General features: G+C 47.6%; 1 protein-coding gene across 5 annotated transcripts in view; it reads right to left on the bottom strand.

The window, feature by feature from the left end:
• The window catches only part of CMTM7 (CKLF like MARVEL transmembrane domain containing 7), a 63989-nt gene extending 44192 nt beyond the window's left edge, over window positions 1-19797 (bottom strand). For 2 of the 5 annotated variants that reach the window (XM_073023675.1, XM_008009373.3), the window contains exon 1: window positions 19401-19635. In XM_073023675.1, the coding sequence (XP_072879776.1) occupies window positions 19401-19559 (159 nt within the window). In that variant the 5' untranslated portion in view covers window positions 19560-19635. Of the gene's footprint in view, window positions 1-19400 lie in introns of all 5 variants that reach the window. The other 3 variants (XM_008009371.3, XM_073023674.1, XM_008009372.3) reach the window with 3 other exon arrangements.
• Between the last annotated feature and the right edge of the window lie 764 nt (window positions 19798-20561).

The raw sequence follows: 20561 nt of genomic DNA, 5'->3' as shown, positions 1-20561 counted from the left end.
CCAGCACTGATGGCTTGTAGTTTTTGTATGGATTCTTCTGAGAAATGCTGCACGGCTCACACTCTTGATGGCATAGAGGAAAATAGCTCGTGTAGAAATATTCTAAAAACAAAAAGATTTAGAAGAGAATGCTCTGGCTGTAAAACAAGTTTTAGGGATATCTTAACCAATTTATTTTTCTTTACCTATTTTCCTTTTTATATATTCATAAAAATATATAAAATCTATTTAATTAAAAGTCATTTCAATAAGCATAAGACAAAAATTCTAAACGATAAGAAAGATTTGTGTTACCACATAATAAATATTTTTCTTTCTTTCTTAGGGAGTGCCTAAAACAACGGTGCCTTCAATGTGGTGAAATACCATCCTTGTTTAGGGTCTTGATTTTCAGCGACAGAGAAGCCGGCTCTGTCTCATTCACAGCTGTATCCCCTGCGGGTGACACAGAGCTGGGACACAGCAGCCATTCAATAAACATCTGATGAAGTGACTTAAGGTAGCGCCTCTGCCAGGCAAAGAGCCACAGCTAGGACCACACCAAATGGCTAACACTCGAGTGAGGAATGGTATTAGAAACTGAGCTTGCCATTTCTGGCATTTGATTCTTTTAGCCTTTAATCCAATATAGTAATGCCACTCTTCAGTGTTTCCTGGTGTTGCTTTAAATTAGAAACCCTGCCCTGACAGCCTGATGAGCTGACAGACACTTCTGTCATCCCTCTGCTTGTCTGTGTTTGCTTCTGCTGTTTTGATTGTGAGTCTGCCGAAACCTGTCAACTCAACTAAAGAAAAAAGAAAGGTGCTATCACAACAGGCTAGCAGCTGCTACAGAAACTGCATCTCTATCGCAAACTGTGGAGGGGAGGGTGGGCTGCTCCAGGACAGGCATCCTAGCCTCTCTTTGCTGGGGTACCCACCTGTGCCTTCTCCCAGCTTCTTGGCCCACAGGCTTGAAGATATGTGCCCCAGGCCCCATGGCCTGTTCTGGGCCCGGCAGAAGGGCTCTTTCCACTGCTGGGCCCACACCCCAGCCCCCTTCCTCAGCACGTGTCTGACACAGCATTATTTCATCTTCTGGAGGAGACCCAAGTCTCTCAAGCACTTCACCCATGCTGACTTTTTGGAAAGCAGTGTTATTACCAAAGGCCTTGTCAAAGAAAATACGCATGTGTTCATTTGCAAAAAGATTATGAGTATTTCCTGTGTTCCAGGTACCACCTTAGGAACTGGACACCCCGTGGTGACCTGAACAGAAAGATGGCTGCGCCTCTGCAGCTCAGGGCTTGGTAGAGAGGGCCCACCATCAACAGGTAATTAAGTGAACAAAGGGATTCTGGCTGGCAAAGTGCTGGAATGCAATCAGAACCAGGAGACAGGGTAGAGTGATGGTAGCAGGGTGGTGCAGGGGAATACTTAAGCTGAGGGGCTGGGGAAGGCCCTTCTGAGGCAGGAGAGGGGGCAGTCCAGCGGGGAAGCAGGCACACCCTAGACCTGGGTTTGTTTTTGTTTCCTCACTATACAATAGCAAAATAAGAGTACCTAAATGATAGGGCTATTGTGAGGATTAAATGAGGTGATTCACATCAAATTCACACAATAAGATTTGGTAGTTAGCCATTGTCCCAAGGAGGTGACATCTGAGCTAAGGTTTTTTAAAAGAACAGGACATCCAGCAAAGCTCAACTTTAACTATTAACTATTAACTTCAGATAAGACACCTGCAAAAGGGACTTTGGTGAAAACAAAAGCATTCAAATTGAGACAAGTTACGCCAAACATGATTTCTTTTCTTTCTTTGTCTTCTGCCTTCAGTGTAGCTACAAAATGCTGAGAATCAGAGGGTCCCACCAAACCGACTTTAATATCCAACAAAGGCACCGCTCTGTCCTGGACTGTTCACAAATGTCGAGGTCATGAAGAATAAGAAAGACTGAGAACCTGTTCCAGATTGAAGGAAATTAAAGATGTGACAACTGAATACACCTTATGATCTGGGATGGGATCCTAGACCCAAGGACATTAGTGGGTCAATGGCAAAATCTGAGTAAAGCTTGTAGATAAGGTAATAGCATTTGTGTTATTACTTTCCTGATTTAAGTAACTGTACTGCAGTTACGTAAGAAGGGGTCTTTCTTCTTAGAAAACGCATGCTGAAGTACTGATGGACAAAAGAGCATGATGCCTGCAACTCACTCTCAAATGGTTCCGAGAAAAAAATAATAGCATGTATACAAATGGAAAACAATCAAATGTAAAACGGTAACAAATGGAGAACCTGGGGGAGGGAGATATGCGGAGTTTTTTGTGCTGTTCTTCAAAAGTTTGTATAAACCTGGGATTATTTATAAATAAAAAGTTACAGCCGGGCGCAGTGACTCATGCCTGTAATCCCAGCACTTTGGAGGCCCAGGCGGGTGGATCACAAGGACAAGAGGTTGAGAGATTGAGACCATCCTGGCCAACATGGAGAAACTCCGTCTCTACTAAAAATACAAAAAATTAGCTGGGTGTGGTGGCGCATGCCTGTAGTCCCAGCTACTCGGGAGGCTGAGGCAAGAGAATTGCTTGAACCTGGGAGGTGGAGGTTGCAGTGAGCCGAGATTGCACCACTGCACTCCAGCCTGGCGACAGAGTGACACTTTGTCTCAAAAAAAAAAAAAAAGTTACAAAAATGTATAATTAAGAGACTTAAATCATCCTATATGTCTACAAACACTAAAAAGATAGCAATCAATTCACAACTAGTAGACTAAGCAATACTAACTTGACCACTTTAATACATATGTTTTTGGGTTGCAGTAGCTCATCTTTAAAGATTCTACTAGGGGCTGGGCGTGGTGGCTCACGCCTGTAATCCCAGCACTTTGGGAGGCTGAGGTGGGCGGATCACGAGGTCAGGAGATCGAGACCATCCTGGCTAACACTGTGAAACCCCGTCTCTACTAAAAAATACAAAAAAAATAGCCGGGCGTGGGGGCAGGCGCCTATAGTCCCTTGGGACTGTCCCAAGTACAGCTACTTGGGAGGCTGAGGCAGGAGAATGGCGTGAACCTGGGAGGCGGAGCTTGCAGTGAGCCGAAATTGCGCCACTGCACTCCAGCCTGGGCGACAGAGGGAGACTTCGTCTCAAAAAAAAAAAAAAAAAAATTCTACTAGGATGCAATAAGATTTATTTGGCATTCTAATGGTTTGGGGGAATCTGGGGATACTTTATTCATCATCTGTGGAAGGCTAGAAGCCGTGCTTCTTTGGAATGTACTTTCCATCTTTTGCCCCCACCCTGCCATCTGAGAACCACTCTCTGATGTTTTCTTCTGTCTTTATTGTTCTGTTTTTCTCAGCAGAAATTCAAGGACTGCTTCTGTCATTGAATAAGCTACCAAGGAAAAAGACTCCCTTGGTGCCCTGTTCAGATTCCCAGGTTCCCTTTCACCAAGTCTGTGCATCCATCCCCCAGCTACTGCAGGTGCTGCTGCTAACTTGTTATGCTTGCACCCTTCTGCTAGTGGTTTCCACTGGACAACTAGAGCTGTCTGATTCAGAGATCCCTGGGAGTTTATGTACCCTCCTTTCTGGTCTGTAGGCAACGAAAGGTGTACAAAAGCCCAGCTCCCTTGCCTCAGAACAGGGCAATCTTTGTGGTGCAGTTCATTCTCCAGTGTTGCCCATAGAATCAGGCTGAGGCTGGGCTTCTGAAACACGTCTTTGTCCTCCTCTTTCTACCCTTGCTTTCTTTCCTCATTCAATAAACCAGTTGCACAAGAATCCCCATATCTAGTTCTGCTTTTAGGGAAGCTGACTTGAACACTCCGTGTTAACGAACCTTGGGAAACACTAAGAAAAAAGCTAGTCAAGCAGGTCTTCTTGTTCCCGACTTAGACTCCTCTGGTTCCTAATATGCTAAAGAAATTTGAGTGGGATATGAGAGCAGTGGAACTCTGAACACTGTCTCAACACTAAGTAGAGTCATGAGAGCAGCGGAACTCTGAACACTGTCTCAACACTAAGTAGAGTCCTTCTCCATGACAGCGGACATGGAAGACCCCTAAAACCTGCTGGGAGAAGATCACAAGTTGATGTTTGAGAACGTGAGTTTCAGAACAGATGAAAAAATGTTCAAACGCATGCAACATTTGGTGCAAGTCCTCCACTTCCAGGAGTTGCTCCTTCTCATATTCTTGTACACACACAAGACTATGATATGTACAAGAGTAACCATTACAGCAGGCTAGATAACAAAAGGGGGAAATACCCTAAACGGCTGTCAATAGGGGACTAGTTAAATAAATATAGTAAATCCATTCTCTGGAATACAATGCAGCTATAAAAAAGGAGGAGAATGAGGACACTTTCTGAATGGATATGGAATTACCTCCAAGTCAGAAAGTTAGGTTATAAAAGTACACAGCAGTGAGTGTAGGTATGCTCTTATCTGGCACAGGAAGGGAGGCCGACACAGAAGCGTGAAACAACTCCTAAAGGTTACACAAGAAACTGGTATCACCAGTAGCCTCCTGTATATTTCCAGAGAGGAAAACTGAAAATTGGGGGACTTTGGTACATTCTGAATCTTGATCATGTAAATGTTATCTATTCAAAAAAGTAAATACAACTTAACAATGTACAACCACAGTTATTGTTTGCATCAGGATTTTGCTTTGGACTTGCTCCAAGAAAACACCACGGAGAAGAGGCTGACAGCCTGGAGATGGAGTCAGTCTGTATAACTTACAAGATATTTATTTGTTTGTTTATTTAATTTTTCAAGACATGGGTTCTTGCTCTGTCACCCAGGCTGAAGTGCAGTGGCACAGATCAGAGGTCACTGCAGCCTTGAACTCCTGGGCTCAAGCAATCTTCACGCCTCAGCCTCTCGAGTAGATGGGCCCACAGGCACGCACCACCACACTTGGCTCAGACAAGATAATTAAACTCCCTGCCTCAGTTTCCTCATCTGTAAAGTGGGAATACTAACATCTCATAGGGATATTGTAATCATGAATGAGTTCTTGCATGTAAAACAAGCCACAGGATGCCAAGAGCAATAACTTGATACATGGATTTACTCCATATGAATCTAATGATTACGTGACCAGAGCCCAGTGATAAACATGGCCACTGCCCCTGCTGCCCCCTGCACTGCTATTGCTCCATCTTCCCTTGCTGAGGAGCAGCCATCAGAGTTCCAGCTTTGATGCAGGATAAAAAGGCTTTTGTGAGTGCGTTACTTATCTATTGCTCTACAACCAATTACCACAAACTTGGCACCTCAACACAACATTCATTTATCATCTCACAGTTTCCATGGAGCAGGAGTCTGGGCAGAAGTCCACTGTTCAGGGTCTCACAAGACTGTAACAAGAGGCTGACCAGGCTTGGGGTCCTCTTCTGAGCTCACATGGCTCTTAGTGGCTTTCAGTTTCTTGTAGCCACAGGTCTGAAGTCCCGTTTTTTTTTTTTTTGAAACGGAGTCTCGCTCTGTCGCCCAGGCTGGAGCACAGTGGCGTGATCTCGGCTCACAGTGGCGTGATCTCGCCTCCCAGGTTCAAGCAATTCTCCTGCCTCAGCCTCCCGAGTAGCTGGGACTACAGGTGCCCGCCACCATGCCCGGTTATGTTGTATTTTTAGTAGAGATGGGGTTTCACTGTGTTAGCCAGGATGGTCTCGATCTCCTGACCTTGTGATCTGCCCACCTTGGCCTCCCAAAGTGCTGGGATTACAGGCGTGAGCCACTGCACCCAGCCTGAAGTCCCACTTTCTTGCTGGCTGTCAGCTGAGGGCTGCTCTGCCTTCCAGGCATGACCCTTGGATGCTTGTGACATGGCCCCTCACAGGCTCGCTCTCAACAAGGCAGTTTACTTCTTCAGGGCCAGCAGGAGACTCTCTCCCTTTGGGAAGGACCCAGTACTTCTTTTAAGGCTTTTACCTGATGAGGGCAGGCCCACCTGGGGAAAACCTTTTGATTAACTCAGAATCAACTCCTTTGAGACCCTAACTGCATCTGCAACATCCCTTCACCTTGGCATATGACATCCTGCCACCTGTGCCATATTCCATTGGTTAGAAGCAAGTCAGAGAATTCACTCACACTCAAGAGGATGGACTTACACAGGATGTGACTGACTAGGAGTCACCCTCAGGTGTGCGTACCATGGTAGGCTAGTGTGGGGGACTGCTTTCTGTACACAGAGAGACAGCACACCACGGTGGAAAAAGAAGACTTGCTGGACCTGGGTTCAAATGCTGGATCCACAACTTAATAGATGTATTCAACTTTGGACAGCTATGTATTTAACTTTTAACCTCTCAGCTCTGTTCAACCAAAAGGAGGAAAAACTGAATACTCCACAGAGTCATTAGAAGAGTTAAACAGGCTGGGCGCAGCGACTCACACCTGTAACTCCAGCACTTTGGGAGGCCAAGGAGCAGGGATTACTTGAGGTCAGGAGTTCGAGACCAGCATGGCCAACATGGTGAAATCCCGTATCTACAAAATTACAAAAATCAACAGGGCATGGTGGCATGCAACTGCAATCCCAGCTACTCAGGAGGCTGAGGCAAGATAATTGCTTTAACCTGGGAGGTAGAGGTTGCAGTGGGCCAAGATCAAGCCATTGCACTCCAGGCCGGGCAACAGAGTGAGACTCTGTCTCCAAAAAAAAGAAAAAAGAGAAAAAAAAAAAAAAAAAAAAAAAAGGAAGAAAAGGTAAAACAAAGGGAAATTGCATGTAAAATCACCAGACATAGTAGAGCAGGAATTGAAACTTTAGATCCCCTCTCTCTTCCCAGTCCTTCCTGGAGAAACTTAGAACTTAAAAATGAAGATAATAATAATGTTGGGTAATGTGAAAATGCTTCCTAAAATATGGCATATACTTAGTCGGTTCAATACCCCAGGGAGGGGTTTTCCCCACTCCAGCCAAATTCATCTCTGGCAAAGGATGAAGTCATCACTAGTACCTGCTGTTATGTCTCAGCACCTCCTTCTAGATCTGCCACAGCCTGCCCATCAAGCAAGAGCCAAATGAACATAGAGTACGACCAAGTAACGGACTGAATGCAGTGATCACAACACCATTTTCAAACAGTGTTTAATGACACAGGAAAATATACACAACATAATGATCATAAAAAAAATACTCCAAATTGTCCTTTTAAGAGCTCAAGTGGTAGACTTGGACCGCCTGGCTCCAAATCCACCTTCAGTATTTATGACTCTGTGCCTCAGTTTCCTTGGTGAATTGGAGATAATGATACGACCCACCCCATAATATTGTTGTGAGGATTAAGCAAGGTAACATATAAAAAAATACCTAGCCCAGCTGGCACTGTGGCTCATGCCCGTAATCCCAGCACTTTGCGGGGCCGAGGTGAGCTGATCGCTTGAGCCTAGGAGTTCAAGACTAGCCTTAGCAACACAGCAAAACACAGTCTCTACAAAAAATTAGATAGGCATGGTGGCCTGCGCCTGCAGCCCCAGCTGTTTAATACTAGGGAGACTGAGGCAGGAAGATCGCTTGAGCCAAGGAGGTCAAGGCTGCAGTGAGCAGAGATAGCGCCACTGCACTCCAGCGTGGATGACAAAGTGAGACCCTGTCTCAAAAACAAACAAGAACAACCAAAAGCAAAACAAAATAAAACAAAAACCACCTAGCCCAGTGGCTGTCACCTAAGGAGGTCAAAGTACTATTATTTAGTTAAGTACCACTCTCATAACTTAAGAGGAAATGTTTAAAGAGACTTCTTCACAAACCATGTTGAGAGCTGACGCTGGCTTCTCAGGGAATAAAGGAAATCTGAAGAGGAAGAAGAGACTGAAAGTATTCAGAGTTCACACTACAGTAATTCTCTCTGCTTTCCAGAAGGCTCCACTTCACTCTGTACCCAAAAGCATTTAATTAATTTCTCCTTTTCCCCTTCCCATTTATTTCAGAAGGAACTTCATTTTTCTCTTTAAAAAAAAAATGAGTGGCCAGGCATGGTGGCTCACACCTGCAATCTCAACACTTTGGGAGGCCAAGGTGGGCAGAACACAAGGTCAGGAGTTCGATACCAGCCTAGCCACATGGTGAAACCCGTCTCTACTAAAAATACAAAAGTTAGCCAAGCGCAGTGGCCGGAGCCTGTAATCCCAACTACTCGGGAGGCTGAGGCAGGAGAATTGCTGGAACCCAGGAGGGGAAGGTTACAGTGAGCTGAGATCATACCATTGCACTCCAGCCTGGGCGACAGAGCGAGATTCTGTCTCGAAAAATAAAATAAAATAAAATAAAAGAGCATAACACAGCTTTTAAGCTTCAGAGCAACCCTTTGGGAGTAGTAAGTGGAAACTGCGGGTTACCGCCTCTCTGGTTATCAATCGGTCTTTCCAACTATCTGAAGTAAACTGGCAGGGCGCCTGTAATCCCAGCACTTTGGGAGGCCAAGGCGGGTGGATCACTTTAGGTCAGGAGTTCGAGACCACTTTGGCCAACATGGAGAAACCCCGTCTCTACTAAAATTATAAAAATTAGCAGGACGTGATGGCCCGCGCCTGGAGCCCCAGCTACCTGGGAGGGCTGAGGCAGGAGAATCTTTTTTAAACCGGCAGGAGGAGGTTGCAGTGAGCCAAGACTGCACCACTGAACTCCAGTCTGGGCGACAGACTGGAGACTTCTTTAGACTCCGTCTCAAAAAAACCTAAACCAAACAAACAAACAAACAAACAAAACCTTTGCTTAAAGTAAACTAAAGAGAGAGGGCTCGGCAGAGGGAGGAGCGTGACTGCCCCAGGAAAAGGAAGAGCCGCGTCACTGCCCTTGCTGATTTAAACACAAGCCAGGTGAGGCGCGTTTTCTGCAGGAGGCTGAGAAGGGCTGTGCTCGCGATTTCCGCCCAGGAGCGCGGGGTGCCTGGAGCAGTGCCCGCGTCCCAGCCCCCTTTCCCCTCCGCAGTCCCCGGGCTGCTGCCGGCGCTGGGCTCGAAGCCAGGCCCTTCCCGATCCCAGGAGTCGCCCCGGACGCTGCAAGCCCTGCCAGGGAATGAGCAGCGAGCCCAGGAAACCACTGAACCAAAGTGGTAACAAAGAAGGCCAGCGTGCGCGGGCGGCGGCCGAGCCAGGCTTCCAGGGCCGCACGCTGGGCCGGGCGCGAGGCAGATGGCAGAGGGGAGGAAACAGATGGCTGTCCAGTGGCGCTGCACAGGAAGCGCCAGGGCTGGCAGGAAGACAGAAGGGCGGCCTTCGCTGCAACGAGAATTTAAATAAATACACCGGCCCACACAAGGAATCCCCCAGGATTCCAGGGTCCTGGCGTGCTGGCGGGGGCGGGGGTCTCTAGGGCCCCTGCAGTGGAGAAAACCAACCCCGAACCCCTCCTCTACCCGCTTTCGCCCTGGCTGCCGGGAAGCCTGGAGGACCTTGGGCTGGTGTTTCCATCCCTATCGCCTCACTCCAGCCAGTGATTCCCAGCCGGAGTGTAAGTGGTTATTTGAGGTGTCCTGGATGGGAATTCTTGCCAGTGATTACTAAAGCCTTAAGCTCTGCAGCCTGAATAGATAAGGTCTTCCACAAGACTGGAACTTCCATTCTTCAAATATATGCAGATACTGAGGCCATTACTTAAATAGAAGAACATTTAAAAACATTTTTGAATTTTCTAGTCTGTCTGTCACTGTTCCTTTTCCAAATCATCAGACACCAAAAATACGATGACAGCTTAAACACTATTACTATCACACTTGGCTCCTTGAAACTCCTGGATGATAAAGGGGTGCTCATTAATTTCTAGATGTTAAAAAGTCTAGAGAATTGTTTTATGCCAGCCACCTGAGTAGGGCAAGAGGCACTTCATTTCTCTCTCAGAAAAGGTCAGTGCGGTTTATCCTGAAGAAGTATTTACAGATGTGTACACCAGGATTCTCTACAAGGAGGTTCATCACAGCTTCCTTTGTATGCAGGCAGAACTGGAGGCTCCCTGAGCCACAGTGTACCATGCTACACACAACCACAGTACCTCCATGACTGGCCACGACAGCACTGTTAGAAACCAAACTGCAGATGAACAAAATGCACCACATATTAAACAAACAGCAAGAGAAGCATTTACAGCCAGGCATGGTGGTTCATGCCTGTAATCCCAGCACTTTGGGAGGCCAAGGTGGGCGGATCACGAGGTCAGGAGATTGAGACCATCCTTGCTAACACGGTGAAACCCCGTCTCTACTAAAAATACAATAATTAGCTGGGCGTGGTGACCTGTATCTGTAGTCCCAGCTACTCGGGAGGCTGAGGCAGGAGAATGGCTTGAACCCAGGAGGCAGAGGTTGCAGTGAGCCTGCGCCACTGCACTCTGGCTTGGGCAACATAGCGAAACTCCATCTCAAAAAAAAAAAAAAAAAAAAAAAAGAAAAAAAAAGAAAAGCATTTACAAAATATGTATAGAATCATCCTAGTTTTGTTTAAAGCAAAACACCACCAGCTGGGCATTGTGGCTCACACCTGTAATCCTAGCACTTTGGGAGGCCGAGGCGGGTGGATCACCTGAGGTCAGGGGGTCGAGACCGGCCCGGCCAACATGGAGAAACGCCATCTCTACTAAAAATACAAAAATTAGCCGGGTGTGGTGGCGCATGCCTGTAATCCCAGCTACTTGGGAGGCTAAGGCAGGAAAATCGCTTGATCCGGGAGGCGGAAGTTGCAGTGAGCTGAAACCGCGCCACTGCACTCTGAGATCACACCATTGCACTCCCACCTGGGCAACAGAGTGAGACTGTCTCAATTAAAAAAACAAAAAACCCACCACCAAAATTATGTGTATCTACTATAAAATAGTTTTACTTTTTAGTCTTGGGGAAGAGGGAGTGGGTGAATCTATTTTCTTCTTGTTCTCCCCAAAGTCTCCACAATGAACAAGTATTACTTTTATTAGCAGGAATAAAGTCAGTAACTTATTTTATTATATTTTAGTTTTGCATTTGTTTGGTCACTGATGGAAAGTAGTTTCTTGTCAGGAATGGGCTGAGGTCAAAGAATCTTGGCAGTTAGGTTCTTTGCTGCTTTTTACTCTCCAGCTTCCAGGAAGTAGGACACGGGTGTGCAGACTGTACTTGGGAACCAAACTAGACCCCCGCCTCACCCCCGCCATCCAGGTCTAAAGCAGAATATAAAGGGGTGGGCCCTTCTGGATGAGGCTGGGCTGTTCTGTGCTAACAGGTCTATTCACAGCTGTACCAGAGGCAGACATCCCCCACAGCTGAATTCCACTTGGCACCTAAGCTGTGAACTCCCAAAGTGAAGCCTGGAATTGCCCAGGCCTCTTAGAGGGTCTCTAGGACCCACCCTCCTGACAAGAAACCTTAGTGTACCCCCCCTAGCACCCAGTCTGGGAAGGCTCCTTCAATCTTATTTCAGACAAAACACCCTTTTAGGATATAAAGTATTTTGCACTGTCAAAATCGCACTGTCAAAATTCCAGTTTGCATTACTATTCTGAAATGAATAAAATGTAATATAACCCTAATCCCTGTGACAACCAAAAAAAAAAAAAAAACTTCCATAAAATTCCAAAATAACCCCTAGGGGGCGGTACAGCCCCTAGTTAGGAGTCCCTTCATGAATGGTGAGTTGATAGGATGCTTTGCTGATTTTTCTTAGACTAAGGACTATATATTTACCAAGATTTGGCAGACCCTGGGGTCTGGTCCCTGCACACCTCCAGTCTCATTCCCAATACTCCCACCCTGTTCTCTCCCCTCCAGCCCTAGAGATACTCCTCCCTTCACTAAGAGCCAGGGTCCATGCTCTTTTCTTTTTTGGGGGGATGGAAGGACAGTGTCTCGTTCTGTCACCTGGGCTGTATGGAGTGCAGTGGCGATTACCACTCACTGCGGCCTAGACCTCTGAAGCGATCCTCCCATCTCAACCTCCTGAGTAGCTGGGACTACAGGCACGTGCTACCACATCCATCTAATTTTTGTATTTTTTGTAGAGACTGGGTTTCACCATGTTGCCCAGGATGGTCTCAAACTCCTGGGCTCAAGCCATCCGCCTGCCTCAGCCTCCCAAAGTGCTGGGATTACAAGCATGAGCCATTGCGCCGGCCAATGCTCTTTATTCTGCTTGTGATGCAATTTCCTCATGCTCACATCAGATGTCCCTTCCTCAGAAACACCCTTCCTAATCCCCAAAAGGTCACACCCCCTAGTATATGCTCTATACCACTGAGTACTTCTCCTTCATAATTTGGAACCGGTTTGTAATTACATATTCATGACCATTTCGATTAATGTTTATTTTCTCTATTTGAGTATAAAGAGGCTGTCTTCTTTCCACAGTGCCCTAGCACACAGTCGTGATCACCTACTAGTTAGCTGATCACAGCAGGTGATCAACAAATATTTGCCAAATAAATAAATGAACCTCCCGGAAGATATTTAGATTTCCATCATTGCCGCTTGTGAAATACATTCTGATTCTCTGTCCATGTTATGGTTATGCAAATGTCACAGTCTGTTTTGCTGCACAGGCAGAAAGAGTCTATCTTGTTAATAGCTGTATTTCACACAGCATAAGATTAAGAGCATAGCAGATGCTCAATGGATAAGATGGCACCCATTTCTAAGTGTCTGGGATGGGATGATTAAGATAATTACCCCAATACTTTCTCATTTCTTGCTACATCTTTTTCCTTCCCACCCCTAACATATCACTTATCTCTAACTTAAACATATACTGAATAAAGGCACTAAAGGGGTAAATGAGCCACTCCCAATCTGAAAAACTTACACTCATCTGTCAAGATGCAATTTAAATATCACCTTTGCCCTCTGACCCTCTTCCATAAGGTGGGCAACTATCAGAACTTTTACCTTCCTGAACAGCCAATTTTGGTACTTGTTCATCCCCTCAGCTTGTCAGAGGCATCCTAACCAGAGTGACTCCATCTTGAATAAAGGCCAAGAGAAATCTGCTAGGTTACATTCCCAGGGGGTTGGGCACTCTTGGTCACAAGATGTTTATGGCTGAGGGAATGAGTTAATAATTTTTTTTTTTTTTTTTTTTTTTTTGAGGCGGAGTCTCGCTCTGTCGCCCAGGCTGGAGTGCAGTGGCCGGATCTCAGCTCACTGCAAGCTCCGCCTCCCGGGTTCACGCCATTCTCCTGCCTCAAGACTCCCGAGTAGCTGGGACTACAGGCGCCCGCCACCTCGCCCGGCTAGATTTTTGTATTTTTTAGTAGAGATGGGGTTTCACCGGGTTAGCCAGGATGGTCTTGATCTCCTGACCTCGTGATCCGCCCGTCTCGGCCTCCCAAAGTGCTGGGATTACAGGCTTGAGCCACCGCGCCCGGCCTTTTTTTTTTTTTTTTTTTAAGACAGTCTCGCTCTGTTGCCAGGCTGGAGTGCAATGCCACAATCTCAGCTCACCGCAACCTCTGCCTCCCGCGTTCAAGTGATTCTCCTGCCTCAGCCTCCCGAGTAGCTGGGACTGCAGGCGTGTGCCACCACGCCCGGCTAATATTTTGAATTTTTAATAGAGACGGGGTTTCACCGTGTTAGCCAGGACGGTCTCGATCTCCTGACCTAGTGATCTGCCCGCCTCGGCCTCCCAAAGTGCTGGGATTACAGGCGTGAGCCACCACACCCGGCCTGAGTTAATAATATTAACTAACTAAATAAAGACCCAGAACTTATGGAAATGTCCCAGTACTTTAAGAAGAAAAAGTATTCTTAGTTTAAGAATAGGTTCTGCTTTTAAAATAATGGCCCACTCATAAATTCTCACTAAGATCAATAATCACATAGGAAAGTAACAATACTAATAGCTTGTCACAAGCTGACCACAAGCTTTTGTAATAAAGTACACTATTTTTAATAACCTGTATAAGCAAGCATTGTATTTGCAATGGGTGCGTTCCTCCTTTTGCTTTCTGAAGACTCTCTACTCTGTAACTGAGTCATCTCTAGTAACTATCTTGACTTCACTATACTCTACAACTTGCCCCGATTTTTTTTCTGCATGAGATCCAAGAACTGGCTCTTGGGATCTGGGACAAGACCCCTCTTCCCATGACAAGCTGAACCACAGATTACTTGAGGGCAAGAACTTTGTCACAGTCATCTGCTTCTGCACAAATGGAGATGAATGTGGCAGTTATAAATGTCTGCTGAATGAACAAATAGATAGGGAGTGTTGGCAGGGCCACAAGCCCCATCCTGGGGCCTCCTTAATCCCACAGCAAAGATATCTAGACCCCTTCAGATCCCAGAGCATCCCTTTCAGCTCAGACCCTTCAGGCACTCAGGGGATGCCCTTCAGCCCACCTTTTGTGACTCCTGCAGGGGACTCCCCTTCTTCTAGGAGTGGGTGTGGCGGGAACACCACAGGGATTTCCTGAAGTGTAGCTGTTGCCTCCCCACACCCAGTGGCTGCAGGCAGCACACCTTGCCCCCTCACACTCAATCGACAGGTCTGTTTACATAATTACATACCATCCAGTTCACTCATTTAAAGTGTAAATCTCAGTGGTTTTTAATATATTCACAGAGCTGTGCAACTATCACCATCACCAATTTTGTTGTTGTTGTTGTTGTTTTTGAGACGGAGTCTCGCTCTGTCACCCAGGTTAGAGTACAATGGCTCAATCTCAGCTCACTGCAACCTCTGCCTCCCGGATTCAAGCAATTCTCCTGCCTCAGCCTCCGCAGTAGCTGGGATTACAGGCGCCTGCCACCACATCCAGCTAATTTTTGTATTTTTTAGTAGAGACAGGGCTTCACCATATTGGTCAGGCTGGTCTCGAACTCCTGACCTCAGGTGATCCACCCATCTTGGCCTCCCAAAGTGCTGGATTACAGGCGTGACCCACCGCACCCGGCACCATCACCAATTTTTTGAACATTTTCATCACCGCCAAAAGAAATCCCATATCCATTATAGCAGTCACTCCCATTTCCTTTCAACCCCTGCTCCCTGACCTAGGTAACCACTAATCTACTTTTTGTGTCTATGCATTTGCCTATTCTGGACATTTCATATAAATGGAATCATATAACACGTGGTCTTTTGTGATTGGCTTTTTTTCACACCTTACTGTTTTCATGGTTATCTATATGGTTACAGGCATCAGTACTTCATTCTCCCTTTTTATGACTGAATAATATTCAATTGTATGAATGTACCACCTAGTTTTAGTTGCTGTTTATACATTCATCTTTTGATGGGCAGCTGTGTTGTTTTCATTTTCTGGTGATTATGAATAATACTATTATGAACACATATGAACATGTAAGTCTTCATGTGGACATCTGTTTTCATTTTTCTTGGGTAGAGCTGGGAGTAGAAGTGCTGGGTCACACGGTAATTTTTGAGAAACTGCACAGTTTCCCAAAGTGGCTGCACCATTTTTGCATTCTCATCAGCACTGTATCAGAGTTCCAATTTCTTCACATCCTCCACATCTTCATCACTTGTTATTTTCTATTGTCATCTCCGTGGGTGTGAAGTGTTATCTCACTGTGGCTTTTATTTCCCTAGAACTATTAACAAGCAACAACTCTGCCAGAGTTATGAGTTTTAGAGATCAGGCCATTAGGTCTGGATCGGTTCCACCACTACTGCTAAGAGCTGTGTGACTTTAGTGTCTCTTTAACTCTTTAGCTAGTTTCCTTACCTATCAAACATGTTACTTCACTGGATTCTTAGAAACATTTCATGAGATTATACACACATGGTATATAGTATATAATTACTAGAACATTATCAAGAACAATAATAGGGTTTAAAAAATATAGCTATTAAAAAAAAGAGTCTCATACAGGTGCAGTGGCTCAAGCCTGTAATCCCAGCACCTGGGGAGGCCGAGGTGGACAGAGCCCTTGAACCCCCAAGTTCAAGACCAGTCTGGGCAACATAGCGAAACCCTATCTGTATCAAAAATACAAAATTTAGCTGGGCATCATAGTGGGTGCCTATAGTCCCAGCTACTTAGGAGGCTGAGGTGGGACAACCGCCAAGCCCAGGAGGTCAAGGCTGCAGTGAGCCATGATGACACCACTGTCCTCCAGCCTGGGCGACAGAGCAAGACCCTCTGTCTCTCTCTCAAAAAAAAAAAAAAACAGTCATTTAGCCGGGCACAGCAGCTCATGCCTGTAATCCCAGCACTTTGGGAGGCACAGGCAGGGGTGGATCATGAGGTCAAGAGATCGAGACCATCCTGGCCAACATGGGAAACCCCATCTCTACTAAAAATACAAAAATTGGCTGGGTGTGGTGCTGCGTGCCTGTAGTCCCAGCTACTCGAGAGGCTGAGACAGGAGAATCGATTGAACTCGGGAGGCGGAGGTTGCAGTGAGCTGAGATTGTGCCAATTAACTCCAGCCTGGCGACAGAGCAAGACTCCCTCTCAAGAAAGAAAGAAAAGGCCGGGCGCGGTGGCTCACGCCTGTAATCGCAGCACTCTGAGACGCCAAGGTGGGCGGATCACGAGGTCAGGAGATCAAGACCATCTTTGCTAACAGAGTGAAACCCCGTCTCTACTAAAAAATACAAAAAAAAAAAAAAAAAAAAAAAATTAGCTGGGCGTAGTGGCGGCGCCTGTAGTCCCAGCTACCTCAGGAGGCTGAGGCGGGAGAATGGCATGAACCCAGGAGGTGGAGCTTGCAGTGAGCTGAGATGGCGCCACTGCACTCCTCCTGCACTCCAGCACTCCAGCCTGGGTGACAGAGCAAGACTCCCTCTCGAAAAAAAAGAAAAAGAAAAAGAAAGAAAGAAAGAAAAAAAAAAGAGTCCTTAAAGTCAAAAGTCAAAACTTGTGACTGTGTCTCTACTCTGAAAAGGAAGACCGAAGAAACTGAATTATCATGGCCAGAAGATTATAAAAATTACACACGTATAAATGACATGTCAAGTATACACATTCACTTAGAAACTCATTTTCTAGTAATGGTGGACCCAGAAGAGGCCCAAGACAAGGGAAGTCATTCTCCAATGGAACAGCCTTTGCAGTGATTTCTTAAGACAACGTGTTGGCAGATCTATTGATCAGATCATGATGAAAACATTTCATGAGAAGCTGAGGACAAAAGGGTCAGCCTGTTCAGCATGCAACTGAGAAATCAATAGTCAAAATGAGAGACCCATAGAAAGAGAGCCCAATGGGTGCCATTAATTTAGCTGCTTCTGTCCTTCTCCAATGTTAAAACTTGGCTAAACAAGCATTTTCCAGCAAAGAAGACAAATGAGCCTCAAATGCCCAAGCAGAGCCTTAGAAAGGAGGAGAAGGGGGAAAATAGGGAGGAGTTAGACAAGAGGCCCAAGCAGATAGCCCTAACTAGGACTAACACGGCCATCCTGCAAGGGCAACTTTGCTCCCAGAGGGTCTGATCAAACAAGCCTGCGGCAGTGATGGGGAATCCTCCAGGGCAGGTGTAAGACTCCTCAGCATGGTTTTAAGAGGGGCACACAGAGAAGCAGGAGCCACATAGAGAAATTCTTCAAGTCTTTGTTCTCTTTTTTAGATCAACAGGCCCCACTCTTGTCACTTGTAAATTGGCCCAAGGGCCACAGGCCAGAGGCTAGCTGAGGAGCTTAAAATGAGATGGAGATTTCTCATCTCCCAATATCTTTATTCATCAAAATCATGGACCACATGAAGGCTTCTAATCTCCATTACCCTTTCTTTGTATCTTTTTTTTTTTTTTTTGAGACAGGATCTCCCTCTGTCATGCAGACTAGTGCAGTGGTGCAGTTCACTGACCTCCTGGGCTCAATCAATCCTCTCACCTCAGCCTCCCAAGTAACTGGGACTAGAGGCCTCTGCCACCACACCAGGTTTAAAATTTTTTTTTGTAGAGATGGGAGTCTCGCTATGTTGCCCAGGTTTCATCTCCATTATGTTTGTGTACCAAACTCATAGACCAACAAGGAGACTTTTCATCCCACAATATCTTTGTCCAGCAAACTCATGGGCCAAGATGGAGGCTTCTGATCCCATTCTCTGTCTACCAAACTCATGCCTTCCAATGCTCAGGTAGGGCCTGTCTCACCCCAGCCCTTCTTTTAAGGATGGTGAGATGGGCTGATCTCTTCTATTTGGCTGATCAGATCTCTTAGCCTGGGCCAAAAAATGCCCTGCTCAAACCCAACAATGCTCAGCACCAGATTTTTTTTGTACGTTGCTAAAATGCCTCTATTCCTAATTTTTGGTTTATCTAGACACACTTCCTAGGGAGGCAGGAACTCAGCGCCCCTTCTCTTTAGGTCTGGCCCAAGCAAAACATGAGGGCCACCTTATGCACACTCAGTGTCTGGTATAGCAGTGCTATAGATGCACAGACGTCCTGTGCCCAACCCCCTGGGGCCAGTCCACCTTAGTAGGCCCCAGCTTCTGGGTCTGTGACCTTGTCCGAGCCCCACACTCCTTTCCCCACACCTCTTTTTGAAACTTACCGCTCCCCTCCCCACCATTCTTGGTGCAAACATTACAATGGTGGAGAGTCACAAACAGCCCAACCCAGTTTCAAAACACATCATACAAACGGAAAAGGTGTTTTTTAAAGAAGAAAAAAACGGGAGGGGAGAAAAGAAAAGAGTGGGGAACAAGAGAATCGGCCAGGCAACGTCTGGCCTGGTAGAAGGCCCTTGTGCTGAGCTGGTCACAATCCAAGCCCAGACACTCATCCTGCCTGGCTCCACGGGTGACTCCCATTCAACAGTCTGGCTCCCCGACATGAGTACCAGCCCCTGAGAACAGGCCTTTCCCAACTGACCACCTGTCCTCCAGAGTCCCCTGAGACCCGGGCCCTCCCTCGGAACTTGAGAGCGCAGGGGACCAGGACGGCCGTCTCAGTGGTCCCAGTTCTTTTTCCCTACCATGGAACGGAAGACCCTCTGACCTCCTCCTTCGAGCGAAACTGCACACACAGCAGGGAAGCCCTGCCGCGCTGGGTTCGGAGCAGAGAGGAGGCCGTGGACGGGGAGGAGGTAGGGTTTCGCTGCCTCAGCGCCGCCGCCTGGGCGACTCTTCCACCCCCGACACGGGTTCGAAGCGGCGCGGCCCAGAGAAGAGGAAGAAAGACGGAAAGGAACTAAGCCCGTGGCTTCAGTCAGTAGGAGGGTCAGGCTCCGCAGGGGGATGGCCGGAGAAACTTGCAACCCTGGCGACCTGGGTCCGCGGGAGCAAGGTCGGGGGCGGCGCTGGGGGCTGAGCTCTAGCGCGGCGGACTGAGCTCCAGCGCCGGGGCTGCGGCCGCAACTTTCCCGGAGGAAGCCTGCCGCGAACTTTAGCGACGCGCTCCCCCGCCCGCCGCGCGATGCTCCCTGGGCTCCGGCCCGGTCCAGCCGCCCGGCGCGTCCGCTCCCCGACCCCTGCTTTCCCGGGACGCCTCGTGGGACCTCGGCCTCGCGCCCCGCGCTGACTTACCATCTGCGCCACTTTCAGCAGGGCCGCGTGGGTCCGGGGATAGCTGGGGTCCAGCAGCCCCTCCAAGGGGCTCGCGCTGGGCTGGGCCGCGCCGGCCCCGGGTCCGAGCGCGCTGCCGCTGCTGCACGTGGTGCGGACGAGCCCGGCTCCGTGCGACATCGCGCGGCCCCAACTCGCTGGCCGCCTCCCCGGACGGCTGCCCAGGGGCCAGATACGGAGGGCGGGCTGGGGGCGGGCTGGGGGCGGGCTGGGGGCGGGCGGGGGCGGGGGCGGGGCACCCGGGTCCCTGCCCCGCAGCCGGAGACTGGGAGCCGCCTCCGGCGGGATTCAGCCGGTGACTGGCCAGCCGGCGCCTTCCAGAAAGGTAGCGGCAGTCCCGGCCCTCGTAGATGCGCGGAAGTTGAACTGGAGCGAGAGGAAACCGGATGCCTTGGGTCGTGGCCTCTCCGAAGTGGGTAAGGCCCGGACCACAGCTGGTACTGAGCCTCCTGGGATTTTGTGTGGGTGTGGCTGCGGATGTGTGCCGAGAGCACTTTACTGAAGTTTAACTTACATACAGTGCGATGCCCAGACCTTACGTGTTCAGCTCCACTAATTTTTATATATGTGTACACCTGTGTAACCGTCGCCCAGATCAACAAATAGAGCGTGCCCATCACCCCAGAAAGTTCCGTGGTGGGCCTTCCTGACCTACCTTCCTTCCCTGTCCCCGTTCTTAAGACCTCTCCCCATCCAGCCTCAGGCAACTACTACAGTGTATTCTGCTTTCTGTCACTGTAGGTTCATTTTGCCTGTTCTTGTACTTCATAAACTTGAAGTAATACAGAATATTCTCATTCAACATAACAAATTAGAAGATCCATCCTGTTGGGAATATAAGTAGTTCATATCAGTTCCTTCCTTTTTATTGCTGAGTAGTACTCCACTGTGTAAAGATACCGTATTTTTATTTTTTTTTATTTTTTGAGATGGAGTCTCGCTCTGTCGCCCAGGCTGGAATACAGTGGCCGGATCTCAGCTCACTGCAAGCTCCGCCTCCCGGGTTTACGCCATTCTCCTGCCTCAGCCTCCTGAATAGCTGGGACTACAGGCGCCCGCCACCACGCCCGGCTAGTTTTTTGTATTTTTTTAGTAGAGACAGGGTTTCACCGTGTTAACCAG

The sequence above is a fragment of the Chlorocebus sabaeus genome, chromosome 15, assembly GCF_047675955.1.
Source record: "Chlorocebus sabaeus isolate Y175 chromosome 15, mChlSab1.0.hap1, whole genome shotgun sequence".
NCBI classification, from domain to species: domain Eukaryota; kingdom Metazoa; phylum Chordata; class Mammalia; order Primates; family Cercopithecidae; genus Chlorocebus; species Chlorocebus sabaeus.
The sequence above is the reverse complement of the archived record's forward strand: the minus strand, read 5'-3'. Positions and strand labels throughout refer to the sequence as shown.